The 17,527-nt window shown below is 45.8% G+C and overlaps 1 protein-coding gene across 6 annotated transcripts in view; it reads left to right on the forward strand.

Moving 5' to 3' along the window:
* The window catches only part of MYOF (myoferlin), a 170,530-nt gene that overhangs the window by 18,341 nt on the left and 134,662 nt on the right, over positions 1 to 17,527 (forward strand). For all 6 annotated transcript variants that reach the window (XM_021943485.2, XM_021943483.2, XM_021943480.2 and 3 more), the window contains exons 2-3: positions 6,620 to 6,675; positions 11,181 to 11,272. In XM_021943485.2, the coding sequence (XP_021799177.2) occupies positions 6,620 to 6,675; positions 11,181 to 11,272 (148 nt within the window). The remainder of the gene's footprint in view (positions 1 to 6,619; positions 6,676 to 11,180; positions 11,273 to 17,527) is intronic.

Consider the following 17,527-nt stretch of genomic DNA (forward strand, 5'->3'; position numbering starts at 1 on the left):
GCAGGAGAATCACTTGAACCCAGGAGGCAGAGGTTGCAGTGAGCCGAGATTGCACCACTACACTAGATCCTGGGTGACAGAGTGAGATTCCCTCTCATTAAAAAAAAAAAAAAGATATTTTGTAGAGACAAAGTCTCACTATGTTGCCCAGGCTGGTCTTGAACTCCTGTACTCAAGCGATCCTCTGGCCTTGGCCTTCCAAAGTGTTGGGATTACAGGTGTGAGCACCACACTGGGCCAGGCCTTTTCATTAAGGGTCTGACACACTGGCTGGTAAGTGAAAAGCAAAGGAAATGGTTCCGTGCAAGAGGGCGGGTGGTTTGACTAAGAGAGCTGTTCAGTTCTCCTGGAAACCTTGTTCGGAGGCTGGCATTGGGGTTAATTACTGCAGTGGTGACCTCCGCAGAACTGAGTGAGAGGCAGGCGTAGCTAATCGGAAAACAGGAAATGTCCCAAAGAATGACTTGAGCCCTTGAGCACACTCAGAGTGTGCCCTGCATTTGAGTCAGTTGTTATGTTCTGGGCTGAAAGTATTTGATTTCTTTCCATAGGAAGAAACAGTCATCTTCATAAAATTAGACACTGGAGCCAGGTTGAAGGATAGGTAATGTGGAGAAAGGAGAGGGAGTTTCCTGTTATTCAATTTGATGTTCAGTGCCTGCAGTTTTAACCTGTTTTTTTTTTTTTTAAAGAGGTAGAATCAAATAATTGACTAATATAAATACGTGACTGGCTGCTGATAAGAAAAATAATTTATTTACTTTTTTTTTTGCCTGATGTGTTTATGTGTGAGAATAGGTGTTCAATAAAAGGTAACATATACACATTTTGATAAACATCAGAGCCTCCTTCTTGGAAGAGATTGAGCTGGGTTTCTCCAGAAGGGTAGGAGCCAATGCCAGCCGCTTAGTTTTTCCTTGTTAGCTAGGGAAATGGGAGGTGCAGTGGTTAAATGCATGGGCTCAGGAGTCATACTAGACCTGGTTAGAAGACTTCGTCCTAGCCCTGTGATCTTTGGCAAATTACCTAAGCATTCTGGGGCTCTCTTTGCTTGTCTGCAAACTGAGGATAATAACAGTGCCTACCTCATAGGCTTGCCAGGAGGATTCAATGAAATGATGCATGTGAAGGGCTTAGCAGCCCGGGCGCGGTGGCTCACGCCTGTAATCCCAGCACTTTGGGAGGCCAAGGTGAGCAGATCACTTGAGGTCAGGAGTTGGAGACTAGCCTGGCCAATATGGGGAAACCCAGTCTCTACTAGAAATATAAAAATGAGCTGGGCGTGGTGGTACACACCTGTAATCCTAGCTACTCAGGAGGCTGAGGCAGGAGAGAGACTGTAGTGAGCCAAGATCGCGCCACTGCACTCCAGCCTAGATGACAGAGTGAGACTCTAACTCAAAAAAAAAAAAAAAAAAAAGGTGGGGGGCTTAGCAATGCCCAGCCCGCAGTGAGCGTCCCCTAGGGGTAGTACCGTTAGCATCAGCCTCACACGGTGAGTGCCAGGAGCTGCAGGAAGTTCTGGTTGAATAGCTCCACCTGGTCTGTGGTCAACTGGCATCTGCCTGGACTCAGCCATTCTCCTTTGTTTTCAACACACAATTGAATCGTGTGTTCAGGAACATGCGATGGGAGAATTGTTGGGCCACTTGGATTTTCCTCATGGGTTATAAACTTTTTGAAGTCATAAAATCCAGTTTCTAATACCCTCCACCTTTAAGTACTTATATCAGCCAAATGAAGCTTAGCCTGGTACTTGAGGCTTCACAGTGAGACCATAACCTTCCCACAAAGCCCAGTTGCCCCCTACCCACTTCTACACTCTTTGGTTCCAGCCAGTTGGGTCCTGGAGTGTCCCCAGATGTGACGTAACTGGTTCTCCCTCCTCCATGCCTGATCCACCCACCCTATTGCGTCTACTGGAGTGAGCTAGTCTTCTGGTGCCACATTTCCAACCCCTCATTGTCCTCGAATTCTCATCTAGTTCAGCCTCTGCTTCTGTGCACACAGCCTGAAGTCATCTTTCTTTCCTCTGAATTTGCCTGTGCATCGATACCCCTCTGATAGCAACTGTAGTCCTTTCTCTATCAGTCCCCTATAGCCACATTTCCCCTCCCCACTAGGCCCCTTGAGGGCAGGAACCATGGCTTGGGTATTTTTGTGTCTCCTATAGTGCTCAGCTCAGTGCCTGGCAAGCACTATTTCACAAACATTTGTTGGGTGGAAGAATGAAGGAGCTGACTAATGTTTGCGGAAGAACTCACTCAGTGAACCATTTCTGTGGGCTAAGCTCTGAGGTCTCTTGGCCTGAGCTGACCAGTCATTATTTCTGTTTATTCCCCCTCTGACAGGCAGGAAGGAACTTCAGGATGAGAATGAGACAGGCAGGAGCATGGTGGAGATTTTTACTATTTCTTTTCTTTTCTTTTCTTTTCTTTTCTTTCTTTTCTTTTTTGATGGAGTTTTGCTTTTGTTGCCAGGCTGGAGTGCAATGGCACGATCTGGGCTCCCTGCAACTTCCGCCTCCCAGGATCAAGGAATTCTCCTGCCTCAGTCACTCGAGTATCTGGGATTACAGGTGCCCACCACCATGCATGGCTAAATTTTGTGGTTTTTGTAGAGACGGGGTTTCACCAGGTTGGCCAGGCTGGTCTCGAACTCCTGGCCTCAGGTGATCCTCCTGCCTCAGCCTCCCAAAGTGCTGGGATTACAGGCGTGAGACACTGCACTTGGCCTGTAGAACTTTTTTTTTTTTTTTGGAGATGGGGTTTCGCTCTGTCACCCAGGCTAGGGTGCAGTGGCTCGATCTCGGCTCACTGCAACTTCTGCCTCCTGGGTTCAAGCAATTCTCCTGCCTCAGCCTCCAGAGTGGCTGGGACTACAGGTGTCCACCGCCATGCCTGGCTAATGTTTTTTGTATTTTAGTAGAGACAGGGTTTCACCATGTTGCCCAGGCTGGTCTCGAACTCCTGAGCTCTAGCAATCCACCCGTCTCGGCCTCCCAAAGTGCTAGGATTACAGGCTTGAGCCACCATGTCCGGCCAGCCTGTGGAACTTTTTAAGACTAAGAACTATCTTACACTCTTCTGTTTCCTGTTACTGGCACGCCATGGATGCTTAATAAATGTTTGTGAATGAATGAATGAACAAATGAATCTTTTCACACTCCCCATCTGCTGACTCTGGAACAATCCTGTCCCTCCTGAGGGCAGAGAGGATCCGTGGTCCCAGGCTTGGTGTCAAGGTAGCTTGCAGCGAGTCTTCCATGCACTCTGTTTCCCAGGTCAGGAACCAGGTTTGGGACTCGTTTCATGTTGACAAGTGCTGTTTTTTTCTGTGATCTACCTGGAGCCCTTGTCCCTGCCTTGGCTCCCTGGTTGGAGTCTTGGGGACTTGGAGACTGGAATTTTGCTTCAGTGCCATCTTTCAGTGATGCAAATCCTACCCCAAGCCCGGGTGCTCAGTTTCTATTGCACTATTTGCTGCCTTCTCCTTGCTTTCCCTTCTTGCTGGGACTTCTTGGAATCGCCTATCTTCTCTCTTGAAGGACTGCCATGGTCTCAGGATCCAGATCCACTCCTTTGTGACTCAGTTCTCCACCCGCCAAGCCCCGGTTATGGGAGCAGGGGTAGTGGTAAGGTAGAGGGAGATTGGTGGAACTATTTCATGCTTGTTGAATGCAGGGATTCCTAACCTTTTTCAAGGTCACTAACACATTTGAGAATCTGATGAGAACAATGAGCTCTTTCCTCCAAGAAAATTCACAGATGCAATATTTTGTGTATGAGAGCAAATAATCTTGGAGAGTTTCAGGATACCCTGGAAAGTGACCATGAACTTCCTTACGGACATTTTCCAAGATGCCAAGCCCGTCACACATGTTATATTTATGCATCTTCATTATCCAGCATTTCCGACAGCTTCCAATAAGGCACTGTGGTCTGGTGGCAAACACGCACACACACAGATTTTGGAGCCAGACGGATGTAGTTCAAAATCTGGCTCTGTTTCCTTATGAGTTTTGTGATCGAAGGCAGGTTAACTACTCTCCATTTTCTTGGCTGAGAAATGGGAATGACCATGTTTACCTCGAAGAATTGTCTCAATGGTTAGAGACACTGCGGTAGAATGCACAGCCTGGCACCTAGAGATGATTCTGTAGAGGGAGCAGCTACAATTACACATAGAAACCATTTTGTCCAGTTCTATTTAAGTTAAAAATTCTTTGCATGTCTCCTCTTTCTCTCAAGAGCACTTTATTATACTGTAACCAGAGAGGAGGATTGGGAGTTTCTGTTAGAGGAGGAGAGGGATGGGTGGGGTCAAAATGGAAGTGTGGGAGGGGAAGTTTCAGGACAGCTTCTAGGGGACCTCAGAGTCAGATGCAGTGAGGGGCTGTGTAGGTCACATAGAGAGAGCACAGGCAGAACCAGCCAGGATAGGTCTGGGCACAAGCCGACGAGTAGCGTCATGCTGAAGCTTAGGAAGGGAAACCATTGGGCTGTGTGTTGCCCTCTCAAGTGGAAAAGTTAATGCTTAGCAGAGTGAGGGCCATGACTCACAGCCTTACTATGCTGAGGTCTTGGAAGAATGAGGTGGTTAGTCCCACAGGCAGCTGTGTGCTGGGAGCCAAAGCAATGTGACATTAGCTAAACAAAACCCACTACCTCCTACATTCCACAGCAGTAAAGGAGAAGCAAAGGCTGAGGAGTGATTCAAAGTGTGGCCACCAATGTGAGACTGCCTGGGTCTCAAATCCTAGCAGGACCATTTATTAACTGGGTGACTTACTTGTTTTTTGTTTTGAGACTGAGTCTCGCTCCATCCCTTAGGCAGGAGTACAGTGGCACGATCTCGGCTTACTGCAACCTCTGCCTCCTGGGTTCAGGTGATTCTCCTGCCTCAGCCTCCCGAGTAGCTGGGATTACAGGTACCCGCCACCACGCCTGACTAATTTTTGTATTTTCAGTAGAAATGGGGTTTCACCATGTTGGCCAGGCTGGTCTCAAACTCCTGACCTCAAGTGATCTGCCCGCCTCAGCCCCCCAAAGTGCTGGGATTACAGGTGTGAGCCACTGCACCCAACCAACTGGGTGACTTTGAATGTTACTCAGCTTCTCAGTTTCCTTAGCTGTGAAAGGGGGATGAAAATAGTAATTACTTACCTCCTAGGGTTTTTATATTTTATTTTATTTTTGTTTTTTGGACAGGGTCTTGCTTTGTTTCCCAGGCTGGAGTGCAGTGGTATGATCTTGGCTCACTGCAGCCTTGACCTCCTGGGCTCAAGGGATCCTCCCACCTCAGCCTCCTGAGTAGCTGGAACTATAGGCATGTGCCACCACACAGAGCTAATTGTATTTCTGTAGAGATGGGGTTTCATTATGTTGCCTACGCTGGTCTTGAACTCCTAGGCTCAAGCAATCCTCCCACCTTGACCTCCATAAGTGCTGGGACTACAAGCATGCACCACACCACCTCACCTGGCTCCTCCTAGGCTTTTAAGATTAGATGAAGGCCAGGCGCAGTGGTTCACACCTGTAATCCCAGCACTTTGGGAGGCTGAGGCAGGTGGATCACTTGAACTCGGGGGTTTGAGACCAGCCTGGACAACATGGCGAAAGCCCATCTCTACTGAAAAAACAAGTAGAAAAATTAGCTGGGCGTGGTGGTGTGCACCTGTGGTCCCAACTACATGGGGGGCTGAGGTGGGAGGATCGCTTGAGCCGGGAGGCAGAGGTTGCAGTGAGCTGAAATAGCGCCGCTGTACTCCAGCCTGGGCGACAGCATGAGACCCTGTCTCAAAAAAAAAAAAAGGTTAGATGAGATAACGCTTACAAAGTATTTTGTGCGCAAAGATTAGCTTTTATTTGGGTAGGTATTTGAGGACTTAGGGACCCAAGAGAAGCCTCTGCTCTTTGGACATTGCTACAAGGAAACTTTAAGTACTTGCTTAAAGTTGAATTACTCGTGTGCTCATCCAGGTGGGGTACTGTCCAGGCTCAGACACAGAGAAGAAAGATCTTATGTCTGCAGAAAAGATGGCCTCAGAGAAAAGGAAGCCCCAAATTATCTGCGAGTCCTAGAAAGTGTTCATCTGCTTATGACCTTGTACCGAAGCCTATGGGAGGGAGTCCAGCTTGATACTGGAGCTGTGCTGGCGTCTTAGCACACTCAGAAGCAGCATGAGCTTCAAAGCTGAAATTCCAGGTTTAAAGCAGGGCATCACTGCCAGGTGTGAGCTCAGATAAATGTCTTAACTCTTTGAGCCTCAATATCCTTGCCTATAAAATAGCAATATCAGCATCTCAGAGGTTAGCTTTGTTGGCTTCTTTCTACAGCATGCCGGAGATGCAGAGGCTCTGGGTAGCCTTGGTGAGGGAAGGGCAGAACATCACATCCCTTAACTCCATGTAGACCTGGAGATGGGAAAATCTTGTAGACCAGAAAAGGCCATTTCATTTGGAAAACTGTGATTCAGGTAAACCCCCATCCTAAGCAGATGAATGGGGAAATGTGGGCACAAGTAGGCCTTTGGGTAATGTTCTTAGAATAAATGAATGGCCCATGCTGTTTAATTTTTTATAAATGATTGCTGTCTCTTCCTTTATCTCTTTTGCAGATGAGAAAAAGAAAACAAAGAAAGTTGATAATGAATTGAACCCTGTCTGGAATGAGGTGACTTCATCATTTTTTCAACTTTGTTTTAATAGATAAGTTATCTCTGCTTGTCCTATCTTTGGGTAAGAGGTTATCTCTTCCCTTTGGAAGGAGAATCTCTACATTTCACCCCCACCCACTCCATTTCCCTTTGTGTTCACCAAGAGAGCAGGGCAGTTCAAGGACAGTAGCTTACCAGCGACCATCTTCTGTACAGCAGTGGCATGGCGAGGGAAGCCTGGACTGGCAAGGGAGTTGAGTTCTTACCAGGCACCGCCATGAGCTTGCTATGTGGGCTTGGTCCACTTACACGGCATATCTGGGGCACATGTGTAGAGCAAGGATGGGATTAGATCATCTCCAGAGTCTCAGAAGGAAGGCCTCATAATTAAAAACATATCTGCATGTGACAAATCAAGAGTATATCACATGATTCTCTGTGTGTCTAGCTGGGTAATGACATATATTATTTTTATGTTGATAAAAGCGATGTCCAGTATACTTCATATGGAAATTTTTGGAAACTTCACTTAATCATTAAAAAATTAACTTGGGTCCCACTGTGTAGAGGCACCTACTATTAACATCTGTGATGTATCACCAAGTGTTTATTGGAGGAATGTATTTAATAAAATCTGACGTCTGATACACAAACTAGCATCATATAGCAAATGATTTCCTCTCCTACACTTTCTTACTATTATATCCTGAGCATATGCCCTTATCATTCAATTCAAAAGTATTTTAATGACTGTGTAATATTCTACTGAAGATATATAACTTATTTACCTCCCCCAGCTGTTGACCTTATATCTATTTTAGGAGTATTTCAGTGTTTAATATTTTCACAAATATGTGAAACAATTTAATTCTTCCCACAGAATAGGATTTTCCTACTCTCTCTCTCTCATTTTTTTAAACCACCCAATTATTCATGAAACTTTAACTTTTTAATAGTTGATGGCCAGCTCCATTGTGTTTTTCAAAAGCTGAGTCAAACCTCCCTGGACAAGAGCAGTAATGAATGTCTTTGTTATTTTCACCAAGTCACCAGGCCATGAAAGCTCCCCTCCACCCACCCATCTTTCTCTCCCAACTAGTTTCAATCTCCATAAGATACGGTCTAGACCCTTATCTTTTTTTTTTTATTTTTATTTTGAGACAGAGTCTCCCTCAGGTTGGAGTGTAGTGGCATGATTAAAGCTCAATACTGCCTTGAATTCCTGGGCTCAGGTGATCCTCCCACCTCAGCCTCCTGAGTAGCTGGGACCACAAGTGCGCACCACACCCCAACTAAGTTTTTTTGTAGAGATGGGCTTTTGCTGTGTTGCCCAGGTTGGTCTTGAACTACTGAGCTCCAGTGATCCACCTGCTTCAGCCTCCCAAAGTGCTGGGATTACAGGTGTAAGCCATTGCGCCTGGCTAGACCTTTTATCCTTGAATGAAGTGAAACAAAAAACTTTTTAATGCCTTGTTTTTTTTGTTTGTTTGTTTGTTTTTTGCGGGGCGGGGGGGTTGAGACAGAGTTTCACTCTTGTTGCCCAGGCTGGAGTGCAGGTTGCTCACCGCAACCTCTGTCTCCCCGGTTCAAGCGATTCTCCTGCCTCAGCCTCCTGAGTAGCTGGGATTACAGGCATGTGCCACCACGCCCAACTAATTTTGTATTTTTAGTAGAAACGGGGTTTCTCCATGTTGATCAGGCTGGTTTCGAAGTCTCGACCTCAGGTGATCCACCCGCTTGGCCTCCCAAAGAGCTGGGACTACAGGCGCTCGCCACCACGCCCGGCTAATTTTTGGTATTTTTAGTAGAGACGGGGTTTCACCGTGTTAGCCAGGATGGTTCGTGATCTGCCTGCCTCGGCCTCCCAAAGGGCTGGGATTACAGGCGTGAGCCACCGCGCCTGGCCCTTTTTTTTTTTCTTTTTTTTAAATTAAAAAAAGACAGGGTCTCGCTTTGTCACCCAGACTGGAGTGCAGTGGTGCAATCACATCTTACTGCAGCCTCGATCTCCCGGGCCCAAGCGATCCCCCTGCTTTAGCCTCCTGAATAGCTGGGACTACAGGTATAAGCCACCATGCCCAGCTAATTTTAAAAAACGTCTGTAGAGATTACATCCTGCTATGTTGCCCAGGCTGGTCTTGAGTTCCTGGGCTCAAGCCATTTTCCCATCTTGGCCTCCCAAAGTGCTGAGATTACAGGCGTGAGCCACTGGACCAGCCTTTTTAGTGCCTTTCTGAAACGCCCGGTAGGTCTCAGGCAGGTTGAGAGGGAATTCCACTTATCTGTAATTTCTCCAGAACCCAGAACACAGTCAGCTGGACTACAAGCTCCATGAGAGCAAGAGACCCCTTGGGTTGGTCACTGCGGATTCCTAGTACCTGACACAGAGCTCTAAGAGTAAAGCAAATAAAAAATACATTTATGTGAGAGTGCTTCCTACTTCAGATTTTGAATCATCCCAACTCGTCTCTTTATATTTGAGATCAAGCCACATGACCAATCGCAGAGAGAGATGTGCTCTCGTGCGAGTTGCCATGTCCTCTGCAGGGAATCAGCCATCTTATTCCATTTTGTTTCCAACATTTTTTTTCCCTTTCCTTTCGTATTCCAGATGTACTTATCAAATAAACTGTTATATAACTGAAACCAAACACAAATGAAATGTCAACCCCAAACCCACTGGGATTGCTGGTGGCGGGTGTGTTCTTTTTTTTCTTTTTTCTTTTGAGATGGAGTTTCGCTCTTGTTGCCCAGGCTTGAGTGCAATGGTGCAATCCCGGCTCACTGCAACTTCCACCTCCCGGGTTCAAGTGAGTTTCCTGCCTCAGCCTCCCCAGTAACTGGGATTACAGGCATGTGCCACTACGCCTGGCTAATTTTGTATTTTTAGTAGAGATGGGATTTCACCATGTTGGTCAGGCTGGTCTCGAACTCCTGTTCTCAGGTAATCCACCTGCGTTGACCTCCCAAAGTGCTGGGATTACAGGCGTGAGCCACTGCACCCAGCTCTTGTTTTCTTTTTTGAGACAGGGTCTTGCTCTGTCACCCAGGCTAGAGTGTAATGGCACAGTCATAACTAACTGCAGCCATAACTAACTGGGCTCAAGCGATCCTCCCGCCTCAGCCTCCCAAGCACCTGGGACTACAGGCACACACCACCTCGCTCTGCTGATTTTTAAATTTTTCATAGAGATAGAATCTTACTATGTTGCCCAGGTTGGTCTTGAACTCCTTGCCTCAGCCTCCCAAAGTGCTGGAGTTACAGGTATGAGCCACCATTCCCAACCTGGGCGTGTTCTAATAGAAGCTCTGAGGCCAGGTGCGGTGGCACATGCCTGTAATCCCAGCACTTTGGGAGGCCAAGACGGGTGGATCACATGAGATCAGGAGTTCGAGACCAGCCTGGCCAACATGATGAAACCCTGTCTATTAAAAATACAAAAATTGGCCAGGTACGGTGGCTCACGCCTGTAATCCCAGGACTTTGGGAGGTCGAGGCAGGTGGATCATGAGGTCAGGAGTTCGAGACCAACCTGGCCAACATGGTGAAAGCCCATCTCTACTAAAAATACACAAATTAGCAGGGCATGGTAGCAGGCTCCTGTAATCCCAGCTATTCAGGAGGCTGAGACAGGAGAATCGCTTGAACCCAGGAAGCAGAGGTTGCAATGAGCCGAAATTGTGCCACTGCGCTTTAGCCTGGGCAACAGAGCAAGACTGTGTCTCAAAAAAAAAAAAAAAAGAAAAGAAAAATTAGCTAGGCATGGTGGTGTGCACCTGTAATCCCCAGCTACTGAAGAGACTGAGAACTTGGTTTTTTTTTAAAAGTTCTGAAAATAATTTTTTAAGAAGTTCTGAAACAAGCTTTCCTTCCATTCCAAGCCCACTGCAAGGAGGATCAAGTCATCATTTAATTTATTTAATTCATGTATTACCTAATCAATCAAAGGCATCAGTGACACTTTATCAATCTTTTTTTTTTTACATTTGTCATTAGCAAGCAACCTACTGCATTAAAATGAGAGACTCAGAAAGGTCGGTGTATTACAGCGTTGACCTACCATGGTGGAACTTAAAATGAGAGGCATTTTAGAAAATGTTTTCTTAGATTTTTCATCTTCTTTGTTTGATAGTAGCATGATTAAGAAGAGCAGATAATTTAAAACTAGCCATTGAAGAAAATGTTTTCACATACACCCTGCATTTTATTCTTTCAGCAGTTGTGGTAGGTGTTGAGTCCAGCTCTTGAGTATGAGGCAGGGGTGTGTGGTGACCCGGCTGAAGCCGCAGAACCTAGAAAGCAGAAAGCCAGGAGTTGTCTACAGGTCCTCCAAGTCAACATCTGGTTTGCCTTCCCACCCCCTCAGCTGCCTTAAGGTTTAGAATTTAATCATTTCTGCCTAACTTCAAAAGATTGTCATTGGTGAAAATAATGACCCACCATGTGGTAACTGGTGCATCTTAGTATAATCTCTGCTCCTTTAACAGCCTTTTTTTTTTTTCAAAACCTTTCTGTGAACAGATTTTGGAGTTTGACTTGAGGGGTATACCACTGGACTTTTCATCTTCCCTTGGGATTATTGTGAAAGATTTCGAGACAATTGGACAAAATAAGTAAGTTGTTTTCACCTGTTTTTCTCATTTTATGTATTACTATCTCACTGTTGTTTATTTTGTTGAAGAGACACATCTTTAATAACATATTATAATCCTTCCAATATAAATGTGCTTTAATTCCATGCCCTGCTCCCTTCTGAGCCAATAGCAGATGTGGCTAATCCATCACAGCACTTTTTCCCACTGACTACTTTTTTCCTAAAAAGCTGCAAACACCGAGCCACCACTAGTCTATCAAACTTGGCACTTAGAGTGAAGGCTGTTCACACGCCCGCAACTTCTTGATTAACTGCACTTCCTACCTCTGGTAGTTTATCTGAACTGTAGTGATAATGCATACAACCCAGATCACTTCTTCTGATTATTTGTGGCCCATACACATCTCATTCAAGTTTTACTTTCAGCCCCATTTCCATTGTAATGTCTCCTTCGTCTTTTAATCCCAACAGACCTAAACAGACCTTAATCCTTGCCTTACTGCCTCTTTCCTTTCACATGGGGAAGGGTCACGGTGGTGCCTGTGGTGACACCGAGGGTTGACCACTGGGTAAAGTTGGGAGACTTCCCCAACAGCTCCCCGTGGGACAGAAGGACGGACCTTAGTATTAATAAATTCACCCTAGCCCTGGATCTGGACTTTGGCCTTGTAGACTTAGACCCAGTCTTATGTTACCAACTCAAACTAACCAAGTTCACAAGACACCAAAGTTTTTTTTTTTTTTTTTGAGACGGAGTCTCGCTCTGTCACCCAGGCTGGAGTGCAGTGGCGCAGTCTCGGCTCACTGCAACCTCCGCCTCCCATGTTCAAGTGATTCTTGTGCCTCAGCCTCCTGAGTAGCTGGGACTACAGGCGTGTGCCACCATGCCTGGCTAATTTTTGTATTTTTAGTAGAGATGGGGTTTTACCATGTTGGTCAGGCTGATCTCGAACTCCTGACCTCATGATTCGCCTGCCTCGGCTTCCCAAAGTGCTGGGATTACAGGTGTGAGCCACTGCACCCGGCCTATTTTTGTGTTTTTTAGTAGAGATGAGGTTTCACCATGTTGGCCAGGTTGGTCTCAAACTCTTGGCCTCAACTAATCTGTCCACCTCAGCCTCCCAAAGTGCTGGGATTACAGGGGTACAGTAAATTAGATGGTCACTCCAGTTATTGGGGTCTTCTGCTTACCGGCATCAGAATAAGACAGTCTGCACAGACATGGACTCCCTGGACAGTGCTTTGATAGGCACTCCCATGTTTGCCTTTGATGAGATCCTTTTTACCATTCTCCGTTGCTGACCGATGCCCCCTGCATATTTTTCTGTAACTATATAAATACATTCTGGGACGGGTATGGTGTCTCATGCCTATAATCCTAGCACTTTGGGAGGCTGAGGTGGAAGGATCACTTGAGCCAAGGAGTTGGAAACCAGCCTTGGTTTAGAGTGAGACCCCATCTCTAAATAAATAAATACATACCTGCATACACTCCGGCAGGTTCTGGTCCCACTCTCTTGCACTGGAAACTATTCTAGCTTTTTAAGGTTCTGTTGCATATCTCAGCTGTGAACTATTATATGATTATTTATTCCCCACCCCAACTCCCAAAAGCCAGTTTTATTTCCCATATTTCAAAGTTTTAGGGAAGGGGAGGGGAGGGCCTCACACTAGCCTCCTGCATGTTACTAAGACTAGGCCCTCCTCTTCTTTGCTTTCTTCTTTCTGCAAATGGTACCATTGTTTATATTCTAGACCAGGCCTCTCCAACAGAAATACAGTGCAGGGTGCATATGCAATTTAAAATTTTCTAGTTGCCAGATTAACACAAATATAAAGAAATGGGTGAAATCAATTTTAATAATATATTTAACTCAGCAGATCCAAAATGTTATTTCAACATGTAATCAATGTGTTTGAATCATTGTGATATTCTGCACACATTCTTTCTCTTACTCAGGCTTTGGAAGCGTTTACTTCACACTTACAGCACCTCTCAATTCAGAGACTAACCACATTTCAAGTGCTCTGTAGCCAAGTGTGGCTAGTGGCCACCATATTGGACAGGATGGTTTCAGATCCTGGGCTTAAAACTTCAAACCTGTCTGCACCCTCTCCCTCTTGCTTTTTGTTTTGTTTTGTTTTGTTTGAGACAGAGTCTCACTCTGTCACCCAGGCTAGAGTGCAGTGGCGTGATCTTGGCTCACTGCAACCCCTGCCTCCCAGGTTCAAGTGATTCTCCTGCCTCAGCCTCCTAAGTAGCTGGGATTACAGGTGCGCACCACCAAGCCCAGCTAACTTTTGTATTTTTAGGAGAGACAGGGTTTCACCATGTTGGCAAGGCTGGTTTCAAACTCCTGACCTCAAGTGATCTACCCACCTCGGCCTTCCAAAGTGCTGGGATTACAGGCATCAGCCACCATGCCCAGCCCCCTCTTGCCTCTTATCCAGTCTGTCCCCAGATCTTATGTTTTCTTCCTTTCCAAAGTCTGTGCTTGTGTGTGTGTTTCTTCCCCAGACCTACAGCCACCAGCCTAGTTGAGGTCTTCCTCATTTTATGCCTTATCTATTTCAGCATGGCAATGGGTTGGCCTCAAAACTCTCATCTATGGTTTAAAGTCCTTGCTTTCCTGAAGGTTATGATACTTAGAGAAAGTTAGAAAATAAACAAATACACTAAAAAATATAAACATAATGTGTCAGGTACCATGAAGTGCTGTGAGCTAAAGAAGAAACTGTTATATCCCATGAAGAAAAGCAAATCAGAGGAAAAAGGAAAGTGGTCAGGGGTAGCGGGGAAGGGAGATCCCATTTTATGTGAAGTGGTGATAAGGTGACAATTGAGCATAGACCTAAATATAATCACAAAAGTAATTACAATGTTGCACCAACCTAACATAATGAAGAACTGAGCCATGCAGTTCACTGGGGGGTAGGGGAGAAGAATATTCCAGGCAGAGAATAGCAAGTGCAAAGGCCCTGAGGCAGGACTGCACTGGGGATGCTGGAGAAATGTGAGAAGGGCAGCCAGGCTGGGGCACAGTGAGGGGTGAAAGTGCAGGAAGGAGGTGAGGTCAGAGAAACCACAATATGTGTGACTTTGTGGGCCAAGGCACGGGCTTTGGATTTCATCCTAAGTGGAATGGGAATCCGTTAAAAGGTTTTGCTTATGATCTGACATATTTTAAAAGGATCACTCAGGCTTTTTGTGTGGAGACTGGAGGTAGGAACCAGTTAGGAAGCAGGAAAACAATACTGGGATACCATTATATATTTATTTTAGACCTATTGAAAACACAGTGGGGCCCTCAGATGACAGCAGTGATGGGAAGAGGACAGCTCCCCACCCTAAGGCTCATCCTGGCACTCATTTTGGACATTTGTATGCATTTCTAGAGATGGAGTTCACGTACAGTCTATCTGAACCTGGACATTTTCATATTTTTCTGAACCTATGACATGCATAATTCTGAACAAAGAAAATACGATAGGTCCTGTTCTAAGAGGGTCCTTCTAAGGTTCAGGGGCACCATGCATCATGCTGAGCTATGTTGCACTTGGTGTTCTGATGCCTGCTGAGTATAAAGACCAAATGAGGCTGGATGTGGTGGCTCATGCCTGTCATGTCAGCACTTTGGGAGGCAGAGGCAGGCGGATCACTCGAGGCCAGGAGTTCGAGACCAGCCTGGTCATCGTGGCGAAACCCTGTCTCTACTAAAATACAAAAATTAGCTGGGTGTGGTGGTGCACACCTGTAATCCCAGCTTGGGAGGCCGAGGCACAAGAATCTCTGGAACCTGGGAGGCAGAGGTTGCAGTGAACCGAGATCACACCACTGCGTTCCAGCGCTGGTGACGGAGTGAGGGAGAAAAAAAAAAAGACCGAATGAGCACATGGTTACTCTGATATTATGATGACGGGAATTGTTAGGCATAGCAGAAGAAGATAAATTCTAAGCCAGTTATGAAGCTGGTCTTGATTACTTTTTCAATCTTTCCTTCCTCCCATCTTCCATCCCCCTGACTGTTGCTGGGCATCCAGTGTCTTTAAGTTTCCTGGCTCCCACAGTGGTATGCGCTGAGGCCTGCCCTCTGAGCCACACCCTGCACCCTCTGCCAATTCTTTTCCTGTACAAAACTTACCTGTCCTGTGGCTCAGTCCTTCAAGGCTCCGCTTCAAAGCGCTTTCTGAGAAAGTAATCGAGTGATGGCATAACAGCTGCTAATAGTTAATTTCCCCGTAGCATTGACTTTTGGACTGAAGGCCATCAGTGACTTACTTGAAAAAGTGAACAACATGGGAATTTTAGGCCTTATGGTCAGGTCATTGGAGGAGGTGTTTTTATTAATAATTAGAACATTATCTCTCTGTCCTGTAGATTCCACTGCATAGTTTACTGTCTTGCAGTGGAAGGCCGACCCTGTGTCAGCTCCGTAATGAACAAGGCATGATTTCCTGCCCCTCCGTCGCCTCTGCTCTTTTACTCAGCAGTGTACCTCCCCATCCTCAGCTGGGAATCACGATCATTAATTAGTTTAGTTTCCACCAACTAACCAATACACACACCTTGGTCAAATTACCTGTGCATTTCAGAAACAAACATTTTTTTAACCATCTGGGAATAAGCTGTATGTGTGTCCAAAATATTTGTGTATTTTGGGCCCGGATTTTCTTTTTGGCTTTTCTACTAAAGTTCTGGCCTTTGAGGATCCACTTACAGCTCAGTGTGGGACCGCTTCCCTCACCTGAAGCGCAGGGTGGGGGCGGAAGGGTTTTCTACAACTTAAGGAATGTCCTGCCTGTTGACTTTGCTGTTACTATGGAGATGGCCTGTGCAAACACGAGCCCTCCTGGCCTGTTAGCAAACAGTTCCCAGCTGCCTGGGCTGGCTGTGCTCCATGCCTACACCCGCATGGGCTAGACCCAGGCAGTCCCAGGCTCACAGCGCCTGTGGGCAGTGAGACCTCCCCACCCCTCGGGCACTGGGAGCAGGTTGCCCTGTTCAGTATGGACTCTCCTCTTCCTCACTTTACAGTCATCCAACCAGCCATTCGGAGGGAATGAGGGTGAGAAAGGAGACAGAGGAGCCTCTTGGTTTCATGAGGAACATGAAATGTTATTTTTAGAGGAAATGTCAGAGTGGAAAGATTTTCCCAGAGGCTGAAGAATGAAAGTTCCCTTTGCAGACAGCCAATGGCTATCGCTTGGTGAGGACTTAGCATGTGCTAAGGGCTGTGCCCAGCCCTTTGCATTCATTATCCCACTTGATCCTCACACACACTCCATATGATGGGTCCGATTTTTCCTCAGAGAGGTTTAGTAATCTGCTTAATGTCACACAGCAGGTGTGTGTCAGAGTCAGCTCATTTATATCCAGGCCTGTACACTTGACTTTTATGTTATACTAAAAGCCTCTGACTACCTATAGGAAACAAAATGTAGGTAGAATGATCAATTCTCTCTGCTGAAATAGAAGTGATTTTTCCTCCTAATTTTGAAAAAAAAAAAAAAAAAAAGAATTCTCAATATCAGTGTATTGCTACCTTTTATAAGCTCCACCCTAGGTAAAAATTTTCAGCATTTTTATACTGTTGAATAGGAAGTCACTTATGCCTATATTCTGCAATGGGCCAGATATATGAAGAGACTATATCTCATCTCATTTGCTCTTCACAGTGACCTTGAGAAGGAGAGAGCAGACTTTAGCCTCAGAGGGGTTGAGGCGGGGACCCTGATCTGTTGGCATCCTGGCCCTACCCTTGAGTTCCTAAAAGTGCCATCCTCAAGAACCTGTACATGTAGAAATAAAAGATATTGACAAGTTTTCAGATTTGTGTGTGTGTGTGTGTGCGTGTATGCACACGTGGACACACATGCCCAGGAGAAAAAACAGGTATTGCCTAGAGTTTTTGCATTTGCTATTCCCTTTGCATGGAGTGCTCCTTCCTTCAAACTACAATAGACGTAAAATCTTGTCATTGGGCCTCACCATGTCTGATCATCCAGCCTAGAGCAGCCTCTCCCTGTCACTCTTTATCTTATTACTCTGCTTTATTCTTTCAAAGCCCTTCTTATTAGGGAGCTCATGTGAGCATAAGAATGGGAAAAGGATTCTGTGTGAGCATATAGATGTTAGAATTGTGTTTTAGACAAGTACTCAGGGTATGTGCTGGTCCACACACCTGCTATATGTAACTCAGCATTTACCACCAGCTGAAATGTTCTTTTCTATTTACTTAATCATTTGTTCTCTCTCTACTGGATAGCAAACTCC

The sequence above is a fragment of the Papio anubis genome, chromosome 11 (assembly GCF_008728515.1).
Source record: "Papio anubis isolate 15944 chromosome 11, Panubis1.0, whole genome shotgun sequence".
In the NCBI taxonomy this organism is placed as follows: Eukaryota; Metazoa; Chordata; class Mammalia; order Primates; family Cercopithecidae; genus Papio; species Papio anubis.